The 18,169-nt window shown below is 47.2% G+C and overlaps 1 protein-coding gene across 1 annotated transcript in view; it reads left to right on the top strand.

The window, feature by feature from the left end:
• The window catches only part of LOC118080248 (uncharacterized), a 48,740-nt gene that overhangs the window by 19,012 nt on the left and 11,559 nt on the right, over window positions 1-18,169 (top strand). The window contains exons 2-4 of the mRNA XM_060270938.1: window positions 5,407-6,129; window positions 6,254-6,377; window positions 7,310-8,571. Of these exons, the coding sequence (XP_060126921.1) occupies window positions 5,407-6,129; window positions 6,254-6,377; window positions 7,310-8,571 (2,109 nt within the window). The remainder of the gene's footprint in view (window positions 1-5,406; window positions 6,130-6,253; window positions 6,378-7,309; window positions 8,572-18,169) is intronic.

Raw genomic sequence — 18,169 nt, 5'->3', positions numbered from 1 at the left:
AGTGGTGTAAATGTGTCTTAAATATATTGTGCAGGTGTGACTGATCAGGGTGTATCAGCTATGAATTTAACCTGCTTTATTTGTTGCTGGTGGATTTATTCTACTTTATCAGTTGTTGTTATTCATTATGCACGCTTCACTGTAAGGCCTATGAGCAGGTTACAGCAATTTGAAATACAGCATTAGTTAAATGTTTCTCCAATGCTACCACATTATTGCTGTCCAAAGGGGCTATAGCACATCCAAAGTGGGACAATAATAATAATAATACTCCAGAACATTTGTGGAATGAAAAGTTAAAGGATTTCAGCAGTAAGCCACAAGACATGCAGTGACTAGAAATAAAGCAGTGTTTCTGCCTCCAAACCTTTGAAGATGTAAACAGTATTGAAAGTGGAATAGTGTGTGGACAGCCCAATAGCATCATGGGCACAAAACATTAGCCATGCACAATAAAAAAGACTTTTGGAGGAGTGCGAACTCTGTTCTCTTTTTATTTTTAAGGCTTTCGTTTAAATTTTCGTTCCTTGATATTTACATTGGGGGGGCATTTGAGAGTGGCTTTGCTAGGGCTAGAAAAGCAACATTATATATATATATATATATATATATATATATATATATATATATATATACACACATACACATACACACACACACACACACACACACACACACACACACACACACACACACACACTGTATATATATAAAGTGGCCTTTTGTAGTCCAAGAAAAGCTCCCACTGCTGTTCACTTTCTGGCCTTTAAAAGACTGCGAGTCAAGTCCTCTTGACTGCAACAGATTAACATGGCCACTATCCCTCTGGAATCGTCCTCCTCTGTTGATGTTGTTGTTTTTCCCACTTTGAGTAGTTCAGAGGGTTAAACCTACGAAGCTCTAGTTCCTAGAAAGGCCTGTGGAAATTTGAGATGAGATCTGCAGAGAGAGAGAGAGAGAGAGAGGAAGGGGGGGAGGCTCCGTTTCCCTTCTCGTCCCGCCTCCCGCCTCCGGTCTGACATGAGAAACGGCCTCTTGCATCTCGCTTCCCAACCTGGGAGCAATCGAAGGGCTGCGGCAGACACAAAGGCTGCAAGGCGCGGGTGAGTTCAAGGAAGGAAGGAAGGGGAGGGGGACACCCGGATGCAAGATACAAAGTAGTGGCAGCGGGAGGGGGGGCTGAGTGGGAGAGACGAGAGAGATGGGGAACTAATGCTGGAGGGAAGGAGCAGGGGGTCATCGGAGAAACTTAAAAGTGTGCAAAATTCAACTCGGAGCACTTGTGTGCCCAGATGCCATGTGGTTTGACATGGGTTCTTTAATGCGATCTGGATTCACACGGTAACCAGGAACTGTTATTGCAGAAGAACTGAGAGAGAGGCAGGCTGTCACCCCAAGAGGCAGGGCCTAAATCGGAGGCTTTCCAAACTGTGCCCTGGGGAGAGGATCAGTAATGGCGGACCAGCTTCCTGGGGCATCGGGCTGGGGGGAGGTGGGGGGATCAGCTTCCTGTTGCCACTGATCTTCCCGCAGGCAGTGTCTCAGGTACACTCTTGGTTCACAAAGGGGACGGGATGGAGAGGCCCAAGCTCACCTGGCCAGCACAGTACATGAATTGAACAGAGCGTCCCATGCCTCAAATCCTCTTGCAGGGAGTTCCATGGACAACATAGCCAGCTAGATGAGACAATGCGAGAAGAGTATTAACTTGTAAAAGTGCTAGTCTGTGTTGGTCACTGGCCCTTGGGAAGTTGTCGGAGGATGCATATTCCCCTTACAACTCCTAGTTCCCTGGGAAGGGGAACTGAGTGTTAAACCACTCCGGGGATTATAGCTCGGTGAGTTGAATAGGAGTCTCCTAACAATTCTAAGCACCCTGAACAAACTACTGTACAGTTCCCAGGATTCTATGGGGGAAGCCATGACTGTTTAAAGTGATATAATACTGCTTTAAATGCATAGTGCAGATAGGGCCTGGGAGAGGAAAGGAGAAAGTTAGCGGGAAGGATGTCAGTCTCACAACGCCAAAGTGAGACAGCAAGTTATTTAATACACATTTATTTCATCTTTTAAGAGGCACCTTGGCGTCAGTTATCGGTGTCCTTGTTACTTCCAGGGTGGATTACAGCAATGCTATTCATGGGAAGCTGCTTTAAAAAAAACAAAAACCAATGCCTCATAAACTTCCAATTGATGCAAAATGTTGCTGACAGGTTTGAGATCTGGCACCTAAAATTTGGAGTTTTGTGGCTCCATCTGTGATAGTTGTCTGCTTTTGTTTTGGAGCTTTATTTCATGAATGGCTCCTATTAGTTCTTAAGGACCTGGAATGGCTTTGGGGCCAGGTTACCCCAGTAATCGCTTGTACCCATGTGAACCAGTGGGCACTGAGGATCAGCTTCGGAGGTCCTGTGCTCTGCCCTTTTCCCTGTGTGACATTAGATGGGCCATGATGACAGAAGCAGCCTTTGTTGGTGGTGGCCCCACAATTGTGGAATGCCCTTCCCATGAAAAATTCACCTGGCCTTTCTTTCTGCCTTTTGGTTGGTGGTAAGGCTGTATACACTCCATACGTTTAAAGCACCATGCCATGCCCCCAAAAACCCTGGGAACAGTCTGTAAGTGTGCTGGGAATCGCAGCTGTGTGAGAGATAAATTACAGTTCCCATTATTCTTTGGGAGGGAGTCATGGATGTGCTTTAAATGTATTGTGTGTGTGCAGCCGAAGGTTCTTTATTCTTTCTTAATTTTCTTTAAAACAGAAACACACAAACTAGCAACTTGCTGTTCTTAGATCTTTGCTGAAGTTCTGTTAGCAATCCCTCCAATTGTCTTATACAATAGTGTTGCTTTGTTATTCAAGGGTCGACAGCGTGGCTCCCAAGAGTGCACAGGTTTCTGCAGATGCCTTAATTGGTACTTGCTAGATCCCATTCCCCCTACTTAAATTAGGCTTGGAAGATGCATTTTGTTGTAACCAATAAAAGAGATTGTGGTGTGTGCCCATGAGTCCCAGATTCGGTCCCCAGCATCTCCAAGCAGGGTTGGGGGAGAGTCTCCCGCCTGGAACCCTGGAGAGCTGCTGCCAGCCAGTGTAGAAAACGTTGAGCTAAATGGAGCAGTGATCTGATTCAGTATAAGGCAGCTCCTATCTTCTGTGTCCCTGAATACAGGACCAGACCAGACTGTGGTCCGTGGACTTCAATCTGGTGATCTGCAGTGTGTGTGTGTAGAACAGCGGGTGAAGCAACTGTGAACAGTGGGTGCAGTGCATAAAATTTTCATATTGAGTTCTAATTGCATTTTTATTGCTGCTTTTGTATTGTATTTTTTATGTATTATTGTACCTCCTATTGTAGTCTATGTCAAAAAATAAAATACAATTTGAGTAATGAAAGAAGCAATAAAAATACAGTTAAAATCCTGCAGCATCTAGCACAGTGCATTACATTTGCTACAACGGACAGAAAAAAACCCATTAACAGGTCTGCCAAGACTCTCAGCAGTTTTCAAGTGGTGTGTGTGGGGGGGGGGAGAATCATAGAATTGTAGAGTTGGAAGAGACCACAAGGATCATTTAGTCCAACCCCCTGCAATGCAGGGGAAACCGCTGAAAGAGGCCATGTTTTTATACAGAGCAGTTTATTGTGGTCTTGGAGCTGCTGGTACGTAACATGACGTCGTCATTATCAAAATGCTGTGCCACATTTTGCTTGTCCACTCTCACCATTTAATCTGGATTTACTGTTTCTGTGTTTTTTTTACTTAGTGGATTTTTGACAGAGACAGTAAAACCAGATTAAATGTGGAAATCATATGGGCTGGTATCTTGATGGTGCCATGTTGTGCACAAAACTTGCACGCATTCACAGCACTGAGCCCGCACTGAACTGCTGTGTGGAAGTGCCGTTGTACTGCATGGATGGAGCAACATCTTGCCAGTGTTGGAAGAAACTTGAATGACTATGTTCTGTGGTCAGAGGAAGCAATGCTTCTGAATAGCAGTTGCTGGAAACCTCAGAAGGGGAGAGGGCTCCTGTGCTCGGGTTCTGCTTCCAGGCTTCCCATAGGCATGTGGTTGGTTATCATGAGAACTTTTAAGGTGGGCCAATGGCTTGATCTAGCTAGCAGGTCTCTTCTTAAGCACATCTGGTGGTGCAGCAATAAAACTGCTAGCACATTCGCAAAGCTAAGCAGGGTCTGGTATGGTTTCAGATTGGATAGGGAACCATGTGTTGAGTTTCCTGGGTTGAACCAGATGACCGTTGGGGCCCCTTCCAACTCTATGATTCTTTTTTTTTAATGTTCTTATGGGTTATCAATCCATTCCCAAGGGCAGTTCAAAGATCTGCAGAATTAAGAGTGGCTTGCCCCCCATAGGTACATGGGGATCCATTGTCCAAATGGAACCAGTGATGTAGGGGAAGGTGGGCTGTTCATCGTAGGACATCTTGAAGCAGAGGCTGGATGTGAAATTCCTACCCTCCTACCTCAACTTCATTCTGAAGTGGGACAGAGCTAGGGACATAGGAAGTGGCCCATCCAGCTCAGTACAGTGGTGCCTCACTAGACGAATTTAATTCGTTCCACGGGTCTTTTCTTATAACAAAAAATTCGTCTAGTGAATCCCATAGGAATGCATTGAATTTTCTTTTTAAAAAATTGCCCATAGGAACGCATTAATTGAATTTCAATGCATTCCTATGGGAAACTGCGATTCGCTATACGAATTTTTCATAAAACGAATTCGTCTAGCGAGGCAACCTCCGCTCGAAAAATCATTTCGTTAAGCGGAAATTTCGTTAAGCAGGGCATTCGTTAAGCAAGGCACCACTGTATTGTCCACATTGACCAGCAGAGGCTCTCCAGGGGCCTTTCTCTTAGCCCTACCTGGATATACCTGGGATTGAACCCAGGACTTTTGGCATGGAAAGCAGATGCTCAACCACTGAGCTAGGAATATAGGGAGCTGCTGCTTGAAATGGGTGTTTCTCCTTGTTGCAGCAGTCGTAATGCGCTGAAATATATGGAATTAGAACTGTGATGTAATGAAACCCAATCTATAAGAAATAAAAGAAGCAACTGACCTGCAATTAAAAATCAATGAATATTTAATGTGATGGATGGGCTATCTCTTGTCTTCAACCACAAATCCACAAACACACTGCAGGCCACTGACATGAAGCTCAGGGTCCTCCTCCTGAGGTCCCATATTCTCACCCCCCAGCTCCCAAATCTTCTCCCATCCCTCCTCATCACCCTCTCCAAGACATCTCCATGGGGTTTGAGACACAAGGTTCTTCTTCTGCCCTTAATTCAGCATAAGCTCTCATTGGTCGTCGTCGTCCCCCCGCCCCCATTTTTGGGATACATAACAAAAGTGACTTTTCCCTCTTTCCCAATCAGGAGCTGGATTCGGAAACCAAAATGGAGGAACAGGAACCTGCAGGACCTGAGCCACGGGAGACTTTGGAGGGGGGAGCCCGAGACCTTCACGTCGTTCAGGTCGGGGCCACTGGGGAGTTGATGGAAGGGGCCACGCCTCAGCAGTTTAAACGGGAACCGGAGGACCATTGTTGGGAGTCCCAGTTGCAGGACTTCTTGAAGGCGATGCAGCCCTCCCGTTCGGGGTGGAGGAACCCCCAACCACCTCAGTATTCACTGGGAGAAGACACCAAGTATTTCCAGACCTCCTTCAAGGGAGGGGCTGAAGGTGGCCGGTGGCCTAAGGTCGAGTGCATGGACCAGAGCCCACCGGGCCTCAGTGGAGACAACAGCAAGGTCTACGAGAGCAGCCGAGAGTCACCGGTGAAAGTGAAGGAGGAGGTTCTGGACGAGGATCTGGTCAATGTTGAGATGAGACGGCAGCGCTTCCGCCTCTTCTGCTATGAGGAGGCCGAGGGGCCCCGAGAGGTTTGCAACAAGCTCTGGGAACTTTGCCACCAGTGGCTGCGGCCGGAGAATCACAGCAAGGAGCAGATCCTGGAATTCCTGATCTTGGAGCAGTTTCTGACTGTCCTGCCTCCGGAAATGCAGAGCTGGGTCAGGGACCAGGGCCCCGAGACTTGCACCCGAGCCGTAGCCCTGGCAGAGCGGTACCTGCAAGAGTCTGAGGAACCCGAACATAAGGCAATTGTTTGGGATTAAGGGTTTGGGGTTGGTGGTAACTGTACCTGCAGCTTTCATGTTTTTTTATACTTGTCTGACTATTATGCATCTCTTTTCTTCTTCTTCTTCTTCTTCTTTAAATTAGCTGTCAGGCTCCTTGGAGAAGCCATTTAACTCTCCCATGTCAGATCATTCGCCAGCTGCTGTCCTGAAGATGCAGCTCCCCTTGGAGGAAAAGCAGGAGGATGACTGGGAGGCCACCTTGTCTGGTAAGTATTCCTGCTACCCCAGGGGTGAGGGCCTCCAGCTCTCACCAACCCCAGCCAGTATTTCCAATGCTCAGGTATGATCAGACTTGAAGTCCCCTGCTGTCTTTCTCAGTCTAAACCAGGCAGCCCCAAACTGCAGCCCTCCAGATGTTTTGGCCTACAACTCCCATGATCCCTAGCTAACAGGACCAGTGGTCGGGGAAGATGGGAATTGTAGTCCAAAACATCTGGAGGGCCGAAGTTTGGGGATGCCTGGTCTAAACCACCTCACAGGCTTGCCAGTGTAGCAGAGTAGTTAGGAGTGCCAGACTAGAACCTGGGAGACCAGGGTTCAAATCCCCATTGGGCCAGTTAACTGCCTCTCAGCCTAGCCTACCTTGCAGGGTTGTTGTGGAGGTTAACTGAGGAGGAGGAGGAGAGTTTGGATTTGATATCACTATCCGAAGGAGTCTCAAAGCAGCTAACATTCTCCTTTCCCTTCCTGCCCCACAACAAACACCCTGTGAGGTGAGTGGGGCTGAGAGACTTCAAAGAAGTGTGACTAGCCCAAGGTCACCCAGCAGCTGCATGTGGAGGAGCGGAAACATATCGCTCTTAACCACTACACCACACTGGAGGGGGAGAAACATGTACATCACCTTGAACTCCTTGGAGAAACGCCACCTTGAGCTCATTTTTTAGTTAGGGTGGTGATCGCTGGAATAAATAAAATACCGCAGTATTCCGTTGTGGAATTAGCTCGCTGGTGTTAGCTAAATGGAATCTCATGGTTTGTTGGGAGGACAAAGAGGAAATAAGGCTGTTGCCCACACAACCTGTTTGTGGGCTTGCTAGAGGGGTACCCAGTTGGCTACTGTGGGAAAGAGGAAGCTGGCCTCTGGGGTGATGCAGCAGGGCCCTTCACTACGATTCTTTTATTTGTGTTCCAACAGGCAACGAGCAAGTGCAAGATGATGATGACGAGGAGTCATCCTTTCAGGCCGACCGGCCTGATCAAGTGGGTATTGGTGGGGCATCGCTGGAAAGAGCCAAAGGGAAAGGTTTCCAGGGCCTTGAGATGGACGGGAAGAGTGAAAGTCGCCAGGGGCCAGAAGGTCACCAGGAAAGCCCTCCTGGGAAGGCCGCCAAGCTTTCTGAGGAAGGCGAGAGGGGCTTACGGGAAGGTTCCTCCCAGGAGGGAACCCACAGGCACGCTGACTCGGGGGAAAGCTCCTGCCAGAGCTTTGGCCATCAGGAAATGCAGCCAATTGAGAAGCCCCACAAATGCTCCTTTTGTGGGGCAAGCTTCTACGAGAGAACCCACTTGGTGATCCATGAGAGGATCCACACCGGGGAGAAGCCCTACAAGTGCTCGGTGTGCGAGACCTGGTTCTCTCACCCCTCTGAGCTCATGAGGCATGAGGAAACCCACATGCCCGAGAAGCCTCACAAATGTGCGGTCTGCGGGAAGAGCTTCAATCAGAAAGCCTCCCTGATCACCCACGAGAGGACCCACACAGGGGAGAAGCCGTACGAGTGCTCCGAGTGCGGGAAGAGCTTCAGCACCAGCTCCCAGCTCATCACGCACAAGAGGGTCCACACAGGGGAGAAGCCCTACAGCTGCTCGTACTGCGGCAAGAACTTTAACCAGAAAGCCTCCCTCATCACACACAAGAGGACCCACACGGGAGAGAAGCCCTACGAGTGCACGCTGTGCGGGAAGAGCTTCAGCGCTTGCTCGCAAATCATCAATCACATCCGGGTGCACACCGGAGAGAAGCCCTACGAGTGCTTGGAGTGCGGGAAGCGCTTCGGGAGCAGCTCCCACCTCACCGACCACAAGAGGACCCACACGGGCGAGAAGCCGTACAAGTGCCCCGACTGTGGCAAGAACTTCAGCCGGAGCTCCAACCTGACGGCGCACAGCCGGATCCACACGGGAGAGAAGCCATATATATGCTCAGGGTGCGGCAAGAGCTTCCGGCAGAAAGCGTCCCTCATCACACACAAGAGAACCCACACGGGAGAGAAGCCTTTCGAGTGCTCCGAGTGCGGCAAGAGCTTCATCTCGAGCTCTCGCCTCGTCAGCCATAAGCGGGTACACACGGGGGAGAAGCCCTACGAGTGCTTGGAGTGCGGGAAGTGCTTCATTTCCAGCTCCCACCTCCTAAGTCACAAGAGGGTCCACACGGGAGAGGAGCCATATAAATGCGCATAAGAGTGGGAGAGGCTTTGGTCACTAGGCTGGCCCTCCTGATGGGGCCACTTCACCCATCGCCCCGGCCAGGAATCTTGTATATCAGGGATGGCCTTAGCTTCTGTAATATCGAGGGCCGTTTTTGTTCTCTACACGTAACATTAAGGCACGGAATCTCTCTTACAATTTAAAAAGAAGACACGTATATTTTTCTCTCCATAGGTATAAATTTCCTCCAAAGGCTGGTCATCCACCCTGGCTGTTAAGGCTTGCTGGTGTGATGAGCATCAACATGGCTAGGCCTGTGGTTTGTGCAGATCTACCAGCCTCCAGCCCACGAGGAGTGTGCAAGTGTGACATGTGCATGCTGCATTCCCCACCTCCATCCTCCATACATAAGGGGAGATGCGCACATTCGGCTAGAAGGACCCCGTGGTCTGACTTGGCACAAAGGCAGCTTTGTTCTTATGGTGCCTGCCACCTGCCTGTGATTTCCAGCTAGCAAACTCTGCAGACCATCCCTGAGGTCAAGGGAAGGGCCATGGGTCACTGGTAGTACACAAGCTATGCATGTGCAAGGTTCCAGACTCAGTCCCCACAGCCTCCAGCTAGGGCTAGGAGAATCCTGTGCCTGGAACCATAGAGAGCTGCTCATGGTCGGTGTAGAAAGTTCTGAGCCAGAGGGACCTGCAGGTTGACCGTATAAGGTAACTTCCTGCTTCTTGTGACTCTCTTTGGGTCAGGGATGGGGCCCTCTGGATGGTGCTGAACTGCATCTCCCATCAACTTCCTCTGCTGGCCATGTCAGCCAGGGCCAATGGGAGTTGGGAGTCAACAACATCTGGATGTTCCCTATCCCTTCCGCAGAGAATAGCCAAGGTGGAAGTTGGACAGGACTTGGCATGGAGATGAGCAATTCCGCAATTAAAAACTCTTCCAAGGCAGTGTCTCTCTTTTTTTTTTAAAAAAAAAATATTTTTATTAATTTTCCAATTAAAACCAATTATATCACATTCAATATTTCAAATTATACACATATATATATCAATCAAACCGAATGTTATGCCAAATCATCTAAAGAATTTTTTATTTGGGTTCCCATGCTTCAAGAAATTGGGAATTCCTCGCAACTGTCCACTGCCGTCTTTTTTCTAAAGTTCAAATCGTCCAAGGCAGTGTCTCTCAAGGCAGCTTTCCATTATGGAAACCTATCCAGACCAACTCGTCCGATGAAGCAACCCTGAGCGGTCGCCACCACAAAATGGGAGCGTGTTGCAGAGGATTCTGGGAAATTTATTATGACATACACCCACCCACACATAATTTGCATGGAAACACCTGCCTGGGGCGCCTTGAAGCCCAACGGTGTCTTTCCACACACCCAACCCATTCTTATAGATGAGCATTTCATTGGTTTTGAGAATATTGGTTGCATTGTGGTGGCCTCGCTTTCCTTTCAGAGGACAGCTTGCCCTCCATTTCCTTTCTTCTCTTCTGAGAAATTGCCAAGCATTCCCATTCGCATCCCAGGATGTAGTTTGAAAACACTTCTGTAATAACTCTGTCCTCCTTCCCTTGTTATTGGGAAGCTGGCAGGGTGTAGATTTGTAGCAGCAAAAGTATTTTATGGAATGGCAGGAGACCTGTATAACTGTTATTCTCCTCTGCCACCCAACCACTGCGCCACAAGTTTCTTGCAGGCAAACAATCCTTTGCTGCACCTGGCTGAGAACATATTCATCCAGTCCTACTGTGTTTTACCACCTCTAGCCTGTGACGTGCGGCCCCCGCCCTGAGTGAATCTAGGGCAAGCTCACCTCTGCTCTTCATTTTTCTGCCTGGGTGGGTGGGGCTATTTGCATGCACTGACCTCCTCTGAGGAGGGCCTGACCAAATAGTCAGGGCCATGAGCTAAGCACATGTTAAAGGTAAAGGTAAAGGGACCCCTGACCATTAGGTCCAGTCGTGACCGACTCTGGGGTTGTGCGCTCATCTCGCATTATTGGCCGAGGGAGCCAGCGTATAGCTTCCAGGTCATGTGGCCAGCATGACAAAGCCACTTCTGGCAAACTAGAGCAGCACATGAAAACGCTGTTTACCTTCCCGCTGTAGCGGTTCCTATTTATCTACTTGCATTTTGACGTGCTTTCGAACTGCTAGGTTGGCAGGAATGTTGCAGGTAGAGCACCGCAAATGGCCCCCTCCCCGCCCAGAAATACGACATAAATAAAGCGCTAGACAGATCATCCTTTAACTGCTTTCAAGGTCACAGTGGAAGTGCCTGCCCCTGGTCTTAACATAGAATCATAGAACTGTAGAGTTGGAAGGGACCCCAAGGGTCATCTAGTCCAACCCCCTGCAATGCAGGAATGTTCAGCTCTTGCTGCTCACTTGCTTGGCCTGACTAATTCAAGCCTCTTTCCAGACCCATTGTATTAATCAGCCAAGGGAATCTATAGTTTCGTAGAGCAAGGGTGGGTAACCTCAGGCCCTGGGGTCCAGAATGCGGCCCTCCAGACCCCTTTGCCACTAGTTTGAAGTTCATGAGAGGCTGCCCATGAGGGACTGTAGCATCTGGTTTGAGGAAGTTTCCTATAGAGGCAGAAAGTCGATTGGGATTGTGGTGATAGTTGCAGCAGGTTGACAAATAGATTCTGACTCCTGGTGTTTTACAGTAGCAACAGCTAAGCACACCCAACTCCCAAGAAACCTGGGAATGGAAAAAAACTAAGTAGTGATGGACTGTGGTTTAGAAGGACTGTAAGCTCAGTTCAATTCTGGCACTGGAAACAAGCTAGGCTTAGCACGTGTTTAGGAGCACCCTGTTGTGTTAAAGAATTGATTTGGGGGGGGGGGTTAATATGTCTGCAGGTGGTCCTGGACTCCGACTCCCAGTAGCCCCAGCTAGCATGGCCAGTGAACAGGGATCATGGGAGTTTAAGTCTCAGCAACCTTTGGAGGGCTGCAGGTTCCCCCTGTCTGATACATAGCAAATGTGGAAGCAGGACTGAGAAACCATTCGAGTCCTGGGAACCGTAGTTTGTCAAGGCTGCTGTCCTCATGGAACAATTCCCAGCACCCTTAACAAACTACGGTCCCCAGGATTCTCCATGCCTGCTAAAGTGGTGTAAGAGTGCCCTGAATGCACTATGTAGGTTAGGGATGGGGGAGAGGTTGGATTCAGTTTGCATTTGAAGGCGAACTTGCCTAATTTGTGTCTTCTGAAACAATGCGCGATCCAAAACACAGCCATCCTTTCAACTTTGCACTTCTCTTAATTTTGCCATGCGGTCTTGCAGGCAAACAATGTGTACAAAATGCATATACTAGGGTAAGGTGTGCATATAAATGCACGTGTTAGCGAAAATACCATTAAAATGAATTATATTAGAGGAAATTGCTTTGGGGAAATGTGCGTTTTAGGCAAAATTACATGCAAAAATGTATATATTAGGAGAAATTCTAAGCTAAGATACTGATGAATTTTCATGAGGACTTTTTTTTGGAGGAGAAAATTGCAAACTGATGTGGAAAAGCAGAGAAATGAATTTAAGATTGGGAAAAAATGAGAAACTGTACTTGACATATTTGTCCATGCCTAGTGTGGATGTGACCTTAGTATGGGGGTACTAGAAGAAGAGGAGGACTAAGGCGTGGAGAGCAAATTGCATAAAGTGCAAATGAGTGAGAAAATTATAAAAGCAGTGCATGTGCATTTTTTTCTTGGAGAAGGGGCCCAGTTCAGACATGCATGTACTGTACACATGTCGACTGGGAACTAAACACTTCTCTCTTGCACAGGTCGTTTGAGGTGAATGTGAGGAAAAGCGCAAACTCTGTGCTGTCTTCTTGATTCGACCACACATCACGTCACTTGAAGCCTGCCTACAGCTGTCCATCAATGAGCAGACATGTTGGCCTGCCCCAAAGCGGACAGTTGGTGTGTCCTAGATAGAGTGGTGCTCCCAGGAATAACTGGGATGGGGAAGGAAGGAAGGAGACTGCTTAACTCCAGGATGAAGGGAATGGAGCTTTATGGGGAGATTACATAATGCTGGGGTGGGAAACCAGTGGCTCTCCAGGTAAAATTGGACTACAACTCCCATCATGCCTGACTATTGGCTATGCTGACTGGAGCTGATGGGTCTTGGAGTCCGCCAACATCTGGAAGACCACAGATTCTCCAGCCCTGCTTTTACAGTTCAATGTGTTGTTTTTCCAGGAAAAGAGGTGCTGGAACTCACCGTGAACGCCTCTTATACAGTCAAACCTCAGTTGTCAAACGTAATCCATTCCAGAAGCCAGTTCAGCTTCCGAAATGTTCAACAAGCAAGGTGTTGCTTCCGATTGGCTGCAGAAGCTTCCTGCACTCAAGTGAAAGCTATGTCGGACGTTCGGCTTCCAAAAATCGTTTGAAAACTGGAACATTTACTTCCAGATTTTTGGCATTCAGGAGCTGAATTGTTCGAAAATGAGGCTGGTCAGGAGCCGAAGTTTGACTGTAATGGCAGTGGCGGCTGCCTGAGAGGTGCCAAAACTGAGTTCTGGAGAGTTCTGGCTGAAAAAAAAGCCCTAGGTGTATACAAGATAAAGAAAAGTGAGTTTGTGTAGGAGAGTCAGAACAGGGCAGCATGCTGGGAGCAGAGGAGAAATTAATTTAGATCTCACCCACCCAAAAGGTGGACACGTCTTCTTGCAAAGGCAGAAAGGGATGGTTTTGTGGGTGCTGTCAGGTGAGCTGTTGGTTGAGCCTTCGTCCTGCTTTGCTTGCAGGGAGATTAGAACGACATTCTGATTTGTTTGTGAGGAGGCTAGATGGCATAACATCGAGGCAAGTGTTTTCCCACACTTTCCTGAGCATTTCCCCATCCCTTTGTTTACTGCAAGGAAGTCAGTTTGTTGTGCAAGACCTCCAAACGAACTATCAACTATCATTGCACAACCCTGATTTTGCTCACATTGTGATCCTACTTGAAAATAATGACAACCTGGAAGTTCAGAGGCAGCACTTGGGATCTAGAAAGGAGTAAAGGAAGGGATTTTTAAATAAATAAATAAATAAATACAAATAATTAATATTTTGAAGGATAGAGAGATAATAGTCTTTTTGCTCCCCCTCCCCCCTCCACTAGTAGGGCTGTTTTAGCTTGATCTGTTTTTTTTCTCCTCTTCACATATCTACGATTGGCCAGTTATGGCAGGCTGTTCCCCAGGTGGTGTTAGACTACAACTCCCATTAGCTATGCTGGCTAGGGCAGGTGGGAATTGTAGCACAACAGCACCTGGAGGACATCTGGTTAGTGAAGGGTATTATGGGCACTCAGTATAAATTGGGAACAACCAGATAAGGAATCCCTGCACACTTAAGGCAGAGCTGGGGAGCCTGCAGCCCCCTCGGTCTTGCTGTGCTCTCCACTCCCATCAACTTCAGCTAGCATAGTCAATAGGCATGATGGGAATTGTAGTCCAACCACATCTGGAGGGCCAATGGTTTCCTCCCCCTGTGCTAAGGTAACAAAGACAGCATCTTCCCCCATAATTTGCAACTTCTTTGAGGAGCTCAGGGCCAAATACAAATGGAAAAGGGGGCAGGCAGGAGTGGGAATCCTTTTTTGGCCTAACGATAAGAGCTGTTAAGGGCGGTAGACTTCTAATCTGGGGAACCGGGTTCGCATCTCCACTCCTCCACATGCAGCTGCTGGGTGACCTTGGGCTAGTCACACTTCTTTGAAGTCTCTCAGCCCCACTCACCTCACAGAGTTTGTTGTGGGGGAGGAAGGGGAAGGAGAATGTTAGCTGCTTTGAGACTCCTTCGGGTAGTGATAAAGCAGGATATCAAATCCAAACTCTTCTGAGAGAGAGAGAGAGAGGCTGGAGGGGAGGGACTTCCCATATGATGCTCAGTAAGAGTGAAACTAGATGTGGGGCAGGAGAAGTTACAGCAATTGTATAGTTTATTCAATCCTGATTTCTTTCTTTTTTAAAGCAGGGGAATAAAGATTGTGATGGTAGAGGGAGGGGTTGTTCATCCCACGAGGTGGAGTGTGTTTGGAGAGTGTGGGGGACGAACCTTGAACCCTCCCCAGCTCCCCTTTCCTTGCTCATTGTCTTGAAGCAGTTTCCTCACTGGCAGTGAGCTGGGTTGGAGAGAAAAATGCTTAAAATACAATGACAAGGAAGGAGGCAGCATTTTGCTCCTCTCCCTTGCAAACACCCTTTTTTTGTGGAAACGTAACCTCCAACCTTTCTGGACCCGAGACACTCACTATCAGCTCAGACACTTATTGGGGTTCCCTCCCCCCCTCTATTTCTATACACAAACAGTTAAAGAAATAAACAAACATGGCGCTCCATCACCATTAGTTTCTCTTTCATGGATGAGGGGACATTTGAACCTGGCTCCCCTGGCTTTGCTGTACCGTGACAACAGGGGACACAGTGCTTGGAAGGGCATGGGGACTGTACCATCCTCTCTAGGACTTCAGAACAAGGTCTTGCCCAAGCCTCCACAAGACGAAAATGGCCACACTTCCATCTTTCTACAAGAAGTGAGAGGGGTCAGAAAATGGATGCCTTTCTCAAAGATGGGGCATCATGAAATGGACGCCTTTCTTGGAATCTGCCTGTACTGCTGGGAGAAATTGAGCTGCACCGTCTCTTTTGAAATTATCAGCCCACCGCCCTCCTCCAGCTTCCCTTGACCTCACTTATTCTTAAATCCACCTTTCACGTCCGTTTATATCCCTCGACGTGTCTGCATGTTTGCTGTTCACATGAAGAGGCACGGGGAGAGGTGAACACTGCTTCCTTCCTATGAATGTTTGTGAATCTGTAGTTGTAAAAATGCATTAAAAAAAACCCTTAAATTCAATTTATTAGGGATATGCATTACTTGTAGATTTTACATTAAATTCTCCCACTCCTTTTTTTGCCATTAATTTTTTATATCTCTAGATGAATTGTTCCACATCAAGAAGAGGCTCCAGTTTTAAGTTGTAAGGGAAATTACGGGTTTTATTTTCTGTTTCTCTTTTGGCCGCCTCTGAAATTCTGCTTAGGGTCATTCTTTTCTCTAGCATTCTTGTTCTGTGAAATAGCTGGAGGTTGATCCTTTAAAAAAACGTGTAACAAAACACAGTTGTTAAACATGAATTTGCAGATGAAGATGGCAGAACGATGTGGCAGAATTGGTACCGTCTGCAGGCTCAGCTAAAACTTGTGTTGGGGTTGTCCTCCTTCACAATGCAGGGGTGGAATCTCCTTCCTTGTAACTTGAAGCCATTGGCTTGGGTCCTACCCTCCGGAGCAGGAGAAGACAAACTTGCTTCATCTCCCATGTGATGATAACCTTTTAGATATTTGAAGATGGCTATTATATCTCCTTTCGGTCTCATTACCAGGTTAAACATATCCAACCCCCTGAACCATTCTTCATAAGACTTGATTTCAAGACCCTTATCTTAGTTACCCACATCTGTACATGTTCCAGCTTCTCCATATCCTTAAATCGTAATGCTCAGAACTGGACACAGGACTCCAGGTGGGGTCTGACCAAGGCATAATAGTGCAGTCCTGTTATATACAGCCTAGAATAGCTATAGCTTTTTTTGCTGCTACATCACACTGTTGACTCATGTTAAATTTGTGGTCTACCAAGACCCCTAGATCCATTTTATATGTATTTCTGGCAAGCTAGGTGCCCCCCCCCAACTGCAAGAGCACTCTTCCTCCTACCACTTCCAGAAACTGCACTGAACTTGAGAAAAGGTGAACTCTGGAACACCTTGCCACAAGGAAAATAGTGCAGCCATTTTCAAAGATGGATTAATTTCAGGTTGTTTTTTTTAAAAAAGACAGTAATTGCCAGATGATTATGTCAAATTTTGCCTCCATTTTGTGACTGGTGGGCCTCAATAATTTCCAGCAATCTGAAGTGGGGGGGGGAGAAATTTGGAGAAAAATTGTCATATATATATATATATATATATAACACCTTAACATTTCCTCATAGGGAAGTTGCTCTAGTTGTTTGATCGTTTTGATTGCCCTTTTACATGTCCTTTCCAGCTCAGCAACATCTTTTGTGAATCACTGTGCAGAGGCTGCTGTTTCAGAGACTGCAGCTGCTGAGGAACATTTCTTTTCTTTTACTATTGATTACATATTGCAGACCATTATAGTTTCCTAGTAGGTCTGAAGCCCAAAGGAGGAGGGAGGGAAACACCCTCTTGGCTTTTAAATCACTAGGGGAGAAGCTGTTGCGGCAGAAATGACTACAGCAGACTGAGCAGAGCAGCTTTTATTGATTTTATTTATTTAGGGGGGGAATGCATATCCTGCCCTTCCCCCACAAAACACAGCGCTCAGAGCCGGCTCACAGCATATAAAACAATGCAATAAAAACAAGGCAGTGGTGCAGCAGGTTTAAAACAAAAAACCCAAGATGAAACAATAGTGTCAGCCAGAAGAACGTCTGGGCTAATGAAATGCTTTCATAAAATAACTGTTGTAACCAGGCAGTTTTAAGTTAAACATCTGAGGGGCTAAATCAAGGGCACTTTCGAGACAGCCTGTTTACTGAGAATTCATGCTGATTTATTTGTGGGAGATTCAATAATGTGCACATCAGCACCACACATTTAAAACATCCCATGTGCTTTTCATAGAATTGTAGAGTTGGAAGGGCCCCTAAGGGTCATCTAGTCCAACCGCGTGTGATGCAGGAATCTTAACTAAAGCACATCACTTCCCCAAAAGAATCCCAGGAACCATAGTTTGTTAAGGGTGCTGGAAATTGCACATCTGTGAGTGGAAAATACCATTCCCAATATTTTTTGAGCTTTGCCTGTGCTTTAAATGTGTGGTGCTTTGCCTGTGCTTTAAATGTGCGGTGTGGATTGGCTTGTCAATACTGCACCACAGCAAGTGTTATCCCACACTTTCCAGTGCATTTCCCTGTCACTTTCCTTACTGCAAAAAGTCTGGTCTATTGTGGGGGAAGTGTGTTTGTTGCAGAATAACTCCCAGTGTAATTGAATCCCATTCAAATAGTGACAGTCTGGAAATGCCCCGAGCTCTACTTGCCGCAGCCTTTATGAAGCTGTGTCCCCAACGCACAGAGCAGGGGAACATGTGGCACTCTAGGTCTATGACTCCCGCCATCCCTGACCGTTGGGCATGCTGGCTGGGGCTGAGGAGAGTTGGGAATTCAACAGCACCTGGAAAGCCACAGGTTCCCCATCTCTGCCTTTCTCTGAAGCTTGCAGTGTTCAAGTTGCTCAAGCGAGCAGCACCCTCCTTAGGTACAAACTGAGTTCATAGATGTCTGCAGTAGGAGACATGGGGCAGAAGTGAGGGTCTCACATGTCCTCTGTAGTTTTAAATTTACCTACAGTATCTTTCTCCCCCCCTTTTTTTTAAAGTCCTGAAGTCAGCAGCAGAGCTAAAGTGATCTCTGAAATTGTTGTAGAGTAAGAATAGCAGAGCATGCTGCTAGGCCTGAATTCCATTAAACTCAGGACAGTTTGCTTTGGAGTAAAAATGCTTATAGCTGCGCCACACAATTTTATTTTTATTTCTAAATGGTTAAAATAAAACTGAATGCAAGCAGGTTAAA

Source organism: Zootoca vivipara, chromosome 2 (assembly GCF_963506605.1).
Source record: "Zootoca vivipara chromosome 2, rZooViv1.1, whole genome shotgun sequence".
Taxonomy (NCBI): Eukaryota; Metazoa; Chordata; class Lepidosauria; order Squamata; family Lacertidae; genus Zootoca; species Zootoca vivipara.
This window is presented reverse-complemented; position numbering and strand designations above follow the sequence as displayed.